Source organism: Oncorhynchus nerka, linkage group LG10 (genome assembly GCF_034236695.1).
Source record: "Oncorhynchus nerka isolate Pitt River linkage group LG10, Oner_Uvic_2.0, whole genome shotgun sequence".
NCBI classification, from domain to species: domain Eukaryota; kingdom Metazoa; phylum Chordata; class Actinopteri; order Salmoniformes; family Salmonidae; genus Oncorhynchus; species Oncorhynchus nerka.
The window spans coordinates 93,737,031-93,745,956 of NC_088405.1; the positions used below are offsets into that span (position 1 = coordinate 93,737,031).

General features: G+C 44.6%; 1 protein-coding gene across 1 annotated transcript in view; it reads left to right on the top strand.

Moving 5' to 3' along the window:
- The window catches only part of LOC115124695 (calcium/calmodulin-dependent protein kinase kinase 1-like), a 154,928-nt gene extending 148,785 nt beyond the window's left edge, over positions 1-6,143 (top strand). The window contains exon 16 of the mRNA XM_065023946.1: positions 5,940-6,143. Coding sequence (XP_064880018.1) covers positions 5,940-6,069 — 130 coding nt within the window. The 3' untranslated portion in view covers positions 6,070-6,143. The remainder of the gene's footprint in view (positions 1-5,939) is intronic.
- The last annotated feature ends 2,783 nt before the right edge of the window (positions 6,144-8,926 follow it).

Sequence of the window (8,926 nt, forward strand, 5' to 3'; positions counted from 1 at the left end):
CTCCTAACCCTAAACCTAACTCCTAAACCTAGCTCCTAAACCTAAACCTAACTCCTAACCCTAACTCCTGACCCTAAACCTAACTCCTAAACCTAACTCCTAACCCTAAACCTAACTCCTACCCCTAAACCTAACTCCTAAACTTAACTCCTAACTCCTAAATCCTAAACCTAAATCCTAACCCTAACTCCTAACCCTAACTCCTAAACCTAACTCCTAAACCTAACTCCTAACCCTAACCCTACACCTAACTCCTAACCCTAACTCCTAACCCTAACTCCTAAACCTAACTCCTAACCCTAAACCTAACTCCTAAACCTAACTCCTGACCCTAAACCTAACTCCTAACCCTACACCCAACTCCTAACCCTAACTCCTAGCCCTAACTCCTAACCCTAACTCCTAAACCTAACTCCTAACTCCTAACCCTAACTCCTAAACCTAAACCTAACTCCTAACCCTAAACCTAACTTCTAACCCTAAACCTAACTCCTACCCTAAACCTATCTCCTAACTCCTACCCCTAATATTAAAACAGCCTTTGTCCTCATGGGGAATAATTTTCCTTGTTTAACTATCCTAGTGGGGCCTTTTGGGGATTTTAGGTCTCCACAAGGATAGATGAACAAACCCAGACACAAACACACACACACCGTCCCCCTCTGAGAGCAGGAAAACCAGTCACCTGGAGCTGCCAATTGCGTTGCCATAGTATCACAATCCAGGGACAATATCTTACAGTACGTTTCTATCTGTGTCTTTCCCTCTGTTTACCATCTATAATTCTCTGTCTTTCTCTCTGTTTTCCATCTAATTCTCTCTTGTCTTTCTCTCTGTTTTCCATCTAATTCTCTCTTGACTTTCTCTCTGTTTTCCATCTAATTCTCTCTTGTCTTTCTCTCTGTTTTCCATCTAATTCTCTGTCTTTCTCTCTGTTTTCTTGGAGAATAAATAAGAAACCTGCACGCTGCTCTTGATAGTATCACTGCTCTTGATAGTATCGCTGCTCTTGATAGTATCACTGCTCTTGATAGTATCACTACTCTTGATAGTATCGCTGCTCTTGATAGTATCACTACTCTTGATAGTATCGCTGCTCTTGATAGTATCACTGCTCTTGATAGTATCACTACTCTTGATAGTATCGCTGCTCTTGATAGTATCGCTGCTCTTTATTAAGCTTCATGTATTTGCCTGAAGGCCTTCCTCAGAGTTTTTTGTAATTTATTTTTGTTACCGTGCACCTGCAACAAAGACAGTTCAAATGTGTGAGTGCCTTTTTGAATTTTGAATTGTAAACCTTTGGAATACATTGGGCAAATTGTAACCATTGATAGTCACACCAGATTATCGGCACGTGATCTCTCGTTAAACCATCAATACGCTCTGAAATCACCCACATATCTGAACTCAATTGCAACCATCATTGGCCAGCGATTTATCGCTCCCTAAAGCGGATGAGGAGGTCATCTTTTAGTCTTGATCGCGGCCAACATTTTTCAAGACTACTTTGTACTCTGGTTGGTATTGTCATAGTGTCTTCTCCTGCTCCTCCCCTCCAAATACTTACCACCGGTCCTGGGATTCATCATTACACACACCTGGCACTCATCATTACGCTCACCTGGCACTCATCATTATGCCCACCTGGCACTCATCATTACGCTCACCTGGCACTCATCATTACGCTCACCTGGCACTCATCATTACGCACACCTGGCACTCATCATTACGCACACCTGGCACTCATCATTACGCTCACCTGGCACTCATCATTACGCTCACCTGGCACTCATCATTACGCTCACCTGGCACTCATCATTACGCTCACCTGGCACTCATCATTACTCTCACCTGGCACTCATCATTACGCACACCTGGCACTCATCATTACGCACACCTGGCACTCATCATTACGCTCACCTGGCACTCATCATTACGCTCACCTGGCACTCGTCATTACACACACCTGGCACTCATCATTACGCTCACCTGGCACTCATCATTACGCTCACCTGGCACTCATCATTACGCTCACCTGGCACTCATCATGACGCAAACCTGCTAATCATTATGAATAAACACCTGGACTTTATTACCTTCATCATTTCCTCCCCTTTATATGTCCCTCTATTATGTTCACTCACCAGTTGGTAGTATTCTTGTGTACCGGCGTGAAGCCGCATGAAATTGTCTCGTTCCTGGTTTTGTTGTTTTATTAAACGTTTCACCTGCTTCCTGACTCACAGCTCCATTATTACACAATATTACACATTTCAACAATTTAATACTACTTCATGAGCAGACTAAGGGGCGATTTAGTTCTGCATTATGAGCAGACTAAGGGGTGATTTAGTTCTACTTCATGAGCAGACTAAGGGGTGATTTAGTTCTACTTTATGAGCAGACTAAGGGGTGATTTAGTTCTACTTCATGAGCAGACTAATGGGTGATTTAGTTCTACTTCATGAGCACACTAAGGGCTATTTAGTTCTACTTCATGAGCAGACTAAGGGGTGATTTAGTTCTACTTCATGAGCAAACTAAGGGGTGATTTAGTTCTACTTCATGAGCAGACTAAGGGGTGATTTAGGCCTACTTCATGAGCAGACTATGGGGTGATTTAGTCCTACATCATGAGCAGACTAAGGGGTGATTTAGTTCTACTTCATGAGCAAACTAAGGGGTGATTTAGTTCTACTTCATGAGCAGACTAAGGGGTGATTTAGGCCTACTTCATGAGCAGACTATGGGGTGATTTAGTCCTACTTCATGAGCAGACTAAGGGGTGATTTAGGCCTACTTCATGAACAGACTAAGGGGTGGTTTAGTTCTACTTCATGAGCAGACTAAGGGTGATTTAGTTCTACTTTATGAGCAGACTAAGGGTGATTTAGTCCTACTTCATGAGCAGGCTAAGGGTGATTTAGTTGTACTTGATGAGCAGACTACAGGTGATTTAGTTCTACTTTATGAGCAGACTAAGGGTGATTTAGTCCTACTTCATGAGCAGACTAAGGGGTGATTTAGTGCTACTTCATGAGCAAACTAAGTGTTGATTTAGTTCTACTTCATGAGCAGACTAAGGGGTGGTTTAGTTCTACTTCATGAGCAGACTAAGGGGTGATTTAGTTCTACTTTGTGAGCAAACTAAGGGGTGATTTAGTCCTACTTCATGAGCAGACTAAGGGGTGGTTTAGTTCTACTTCATGAGCAGACTAAGGGGTGATTTAGTAGTACTTTATGAGCAAACTAAGGGGTGATTTAGTCCTACTTCATGAGCAGACTAAGGGGTGATTTAGTTCTACTTCATGAGCAGACTAAGGGTGATTTAGTTCTACTTGATGAGCAGACTACGGGTGATTTAGTGCTACTTTATGAGCAGACTAAGGGTGATTTAGTCCTACTTCATGAGCAGACTAAGGGGTTATTTAGTTCTACTTCATGAGCAAACTAAGGGGTTATTTAGTTCTACTTCATGAGCAAACTAAGGGGTGATTTAGTTCTACTTCATGAGCAGACTAAGGGGTGATTTAGTTCTACTTCATGAGCAGACTAAGGGATGATTTAGTTCTACTTCATGAGGAAACTAAGGGGTGATTTAGTCCCACTTCATGAGCAGACTAAGGGGTGATTTAGTTATACTTCATGAGCAAACTAAGGGGTGATTTAGTTCTACTTCATGAGCAGACTAAGGGGTGATTTAGTTCTACTTCATGAGCAGACTAAGGGGTGATTTAGTTCTACTTGATGAGCAGACTAAGGGGTGATTTCGTTCTACTTCATGAGCAGACTAAGGGGTGATTTCGTTCTACTTTATGAACAGACGAAGGGGTGGTTTAGTTCTACTTCATGAGCAGACTAAGGGGTGATTTAGTAGTACTTTATGAGCAAACTAAGGTGTGATTTAGGCCTACTTCATGAGCAGACTAAGGGGTGATTTAGTTCTACTTCATGAGCAGACTAAGGGGTGATTTAGTTCTACTTCATGAGCAAACTAAGGGGTGATTTAGTCCTACTTCATGAGCAGACTAAGGGGTGATTTAGTTCTACTTCATGAGCAAACTAAGGGGTGATTTAGTTCTACTTCATGAGCAGACTAAGGGGTGATTTAGGCCTACTTCATGAGCAGACTATGGGGTGATTTAGGCCTACTTCATGAGCAGACTAAGGGGTGATTTAGTTCTACTTCATGAACAGACTAAGGGGTGGTTTAGTTCTACTTCATGAGCAGACTAAGGGTGATTTAGTTCTACTTTATGAGCAGACTAAGGGTGATTTAGTCCTACTTCATGAGCAGACTAAGTGGTGATTTAGTTCTACTTCATGAGCAAACTAAGGGGTGATTTAGTTCTACTTCATGAGCAGACTAAGGGGTGGTTTAGTTCTACTTCATGAGCAGACTAAGGGGTGATTTAGTTCTACTTCGTGAGCAAACTAAGGGGTGATTTAGTTCTACTTCATGAGCAGACTAAGGGGTGTTTTATCTATTTGACAATTAACAATCAAGTTTTTCCTCGTTTACCACATCAGATCTACTGTGGAAATGTGCCCGAGACGTATGAACAGAAAATAAAAATGTTGGTGTTTCTAATTTTCAGAGTACCTTATTATTATCTATCCTGATGCCTAGTCACTTTACCCTGCCTTCATGTACATATCTACCTCAAATACCTTATTATTATCTACACTGATGTCTAGTCACATGACCCTGCCTTCATGTACTGTACACGTGTTAGTTACTATGTTGGGGATTTATTTTTTACTCTGCATCGTTGGGAAAGGTTTGTAAGAACCCGAGTCGTGCACTGGTCTACGACACATCTCAGTGCAAGAGGCACCTGGCTCGAATCCAGGCTGCATCACATCGACCGTGACTGTGATTGGGGATCCCATAGGGCGGCACACAATTGGCCCAGCGTCGTCCGGGTTTGGCTGGGGGAAGCCGTCATTTTAAATAAGAATTTGTTCTTAACTGACTTGCCTAGTTAAGTAAAGGTTACATACGTTTTGGGGGATTTAGGCTGGGTATCTGTAAAGCACTTTGTGACCACTGCTGATGTAAAAAGGTCTTTATAAAATACATTTGACTGATTTATTGACCTGGCACTGGATAACAAAATGGACTCTTCCAGACACAGACCTAGGATTAACAGCTTGCCCTTCACAATCCCTAACCGTTAGGGAAGAACAATGAAGCTGACCTGACAAGTGTCTATGGTCAACTGACTCTGGGATGAGTGGAGTGGGAGAAGGAAGCTCAATGGCTGCTCCATCACCCTCTGACCTCCTGACCTCAGTCTCCGACCTCTGACCCTGTGTCCATTTTCTCCCCTGCTTTTTCTGCTGCAGGGACGTGTGGCCGTTCCGCCACTCTTTAAAACTCCACCCCTCTCTAAGGTAAATTTGTGTGGTCACTGGTCCAACACTTGGAACCACCCCTCACCCATTGGGGTTCCTTCATTGGGGCAAATGTTTTTCCCCCAAACTGTCACTCAATGGTCTCCAACTCTCATCTCCCTAGGTTACACATCACGTGTTGTTGTCACCGTTGCTGTATGTTGCCATTCTTTGTGGTGTTTCTTCGCTTCCTCATTGTGATGACATTAAGGTGGCTGCCGTTTCTCTCCACGTGTATGATAAGAGACTTCACTGTAGACTTTGACTAATTTCTCTCTCTCTCTCTCTCTTTCTTTCTCCTTATTTCTTTCTTTCTCTCTCTCTATCTCTCTCTCTCTCTCTCTCTCTCTCTCTTCTTCTCACTGCCTCACTCTCTTTCTCTCTCCACCTCTCTCTCTCTCTCTTTCTTTCTCCTTCTATCTTTCTCTCTCTCTCTCTCTCTCTCTCTCTCTCTCCCTCTCTTCCTCTCACTGCCTCGCTCTCTTTCTCTCTCCACCTCTCTCTCTCTCTCTCTCTCTCTCTCTCTCTCTCTCTCTCAGGAAGGGCAGCAGTGGAGAGGGCAGTAGGGAGGGAGAGCTAGAAGACCTGGATGAAGATGAACCCTCTTCTCCAGTCAGCACAGCCCAGCTTAGCTCCACACAGGCGTCTGAGCCACCTCCTCCCCTTTAAGAACTATATGCCATTCCCCTTTAAACCCCCATCTGTACATTGCCTCTCTCCCATTAAATATATAATGCACTCCACTCTTATGTTCCTGTCCCTCCTCTTCATCCTTCCCTGATCTCACCTCACTCCGTCATCGTGTGTAATTACCCAAAGAAACACAGAGAACTCCGACAGCACTGGAGACCGTACTCATGGGTTGTTCACTGGTAAACTCAAGACTACTGGAATCTCTACTGTCTGTCTGTCTGTCTGTCTGTCTGTCTGTCTGTCTGTCTGTCTGTCTGTCTGTCTGTCTGTCTGTCTGTCTGTCTGTCTGTCTGTCGCCATGATGTCACTGTGAAGAAGAGGACTTGCGTTTTGTTTTGTTATGTTTTGTTGTCACAATCAATGATGAACGTCATCACCGTTCAGAGACTCTATTGAGGCATCCTTCACAGTCAATGGACAATAGGTTCCCTAACAGCCTCTTGAGTCATCCTTCACAGTCAATGGACAATAGGTTTTCCCCTAACAGCCTCTTGAGGCATCCTTCACAGTGATGGACAATAGGTTCCCTAACAGCCTCTTGAGGCATCCTTCACAGTCAATGGACAATAGGTTTTCCCTAACAGCCTCTTGAGGCATCCTTCACAGTCAATGGACAATAGGTTTTCCCTAACAGCCTCTTGAGGCATCCTTCACAGTCAATGGACAATAGGTTTTCCCTAACAGCCTCTTGAGGCATCCTTCACAGTGATGGACAATAGGTTTTCCCTAACAGCCTCTTGAGGCATCCTTCACAGTGACAATAGGTGTTGTACATAGATCAGAAATGTTGTTGTCTAGCTAGCTCACCCATACATGCTAAGCTGTTAACATAAACCTTCCACACACAGTGCCGTCAGAAGCCTTGTTGAACTGGTTGATTGGTTGTGACACGCACACCCCAGGTGCTCCCCACAGGGTGCTGAGGCTTTGATTGGTTCCACAGATCAGCTGCTTTGGTAATATTTACCTTGATAATTAACAGGAAATCAGCTTCCAGGAACCATTATTAGCATAACTCAAACACATACACAGACACACACAGATGTACGGATACACACACACACACACAGACACACAGACACACACACACACAAAGACACACACAGACACACACACAGACACACACACACACAGACACACACACACAGACACACACACACAGACACACACACAGACACACACAGATGTACGGATACACACACACACACAGACACACACACACAGACACACACAGACACACACACACACAGACACACACACACAGACACACACAGATGTACGGATACACACACACACAGACGTACGGACACACAGACACACACACACACCTCCGTTTGACCTCCAGTCGACAGGCCATGTCACATGTCTTCATCTCTGTTGCTCTCATCTTCTCCAACGCATCCTCTTCTCCCATTAACACTTTCTCCTTCTTCCATCACTGCTATATCTGACTCAGAAACCGTGCGCTGGAATCTCTACTGTGTCTGATTGATCGTCTCCAGTCAGGCTGTGATCAGTAATCAGAGGCAGAGCATCTTTCAGAACTTTAGTAGCTGTCATGGTGTGTTTCATTGTTTGGTCGTGAGTAGCACCAACAGCTGAAGAGAGGGGACTGTTAAGTCTGTCTGTCTGTCTGGCTGGCTGGCTGGCTGGCTGGCTGTGTCTGTCTGTGTCTGTCTGTCTGGCTGTCTGTCTGGCTGTCTGTCTGTCTGGCTGTGTCTGTCTGTCTGGCTCTGTCTGTCTGGCTGGCTGGCTCTCTCTCTCTCTCTCTGGAGCTCTGCCAGGGACCATTACAATATGGTGACTAGGAACACCACTAGCAACAACGTCTCTATATTCACAACAACACAATCCCTACATCTCTTCAGATTTGATGCAATTCTATTGTGCAAAACACTCCATTGAGGACTGATAGAAGAGGGCAGCGTATAAATTAAGGGTCAATAGCACTTCTGAATTGAGCCTCTGATTTAAGCCTCTCAGGCAGGGATTCAATCCGATCGCCTCTTTTAGGCTATGCACCTTTTTAAAGGCAATGTTCCCCATGTTCGCGGTGACCGCATTCATGTTAAATGTCGGCTCAATCAGAAATTACCTTTAAATGTCAAGCAAACTAATAACGCAGATCTAACCGCTGATTGGATAGAATGCCAGGGGGCTCAATTTGAAAAACAACGAATTGTCTGTGCACACAATCATAGAAAAGATGGCCGCAATTGATTTACCTTTTAAAACATGTTCCCTGTCATTTTAGTTATGCAACCTTTATATGCAGTATGGAGCAGCTGATGATTTCAGCAGATCTGCGATTAATGCGGCTTTTAAAGGTTCACGAAATGCCTTTCTTGCCACCTCTAAACCGACAATGTAGTAATCAATAACAAAGTCTGTGTGTGTGTGTGTGTGTGTGTGTGTGTGTGTGTGTGTGTGTGTGTGTGTGTGTGTGTGTGTGTGTGTGTGTGATCTTTATCACGGAGGACAGCTGTTGATCTGGCCGGAGAGGACACGTTCAGCACCGCCTGTTAATGAGTCCTATTGTGTGTGTTGGACTGTCAGTGTGTGTGACTGTGCAGGGCCCTGTCAGTGTGTGTGACTGTGCAGGGCCCTGTCAGTGTGTGTGACTGTGCAGGGCCCTGTCAGTGTGTGTGACTGTGCAGGGCCCTGTCACTGTGTGTGACTGTGCAGGGCCCTGTCAGTGTGTGTGACTGTGCAGGGCCCTGTCACTGTGTGTGACTGTGCAGGGCCCTGTCACTCTGTGTGACTGTGCAGGGCCCTGTCACTGTGTGTGACTGTGCAGGGCCCTGTCAGTGTGTGTGACTGTGCAGGGCCCTGT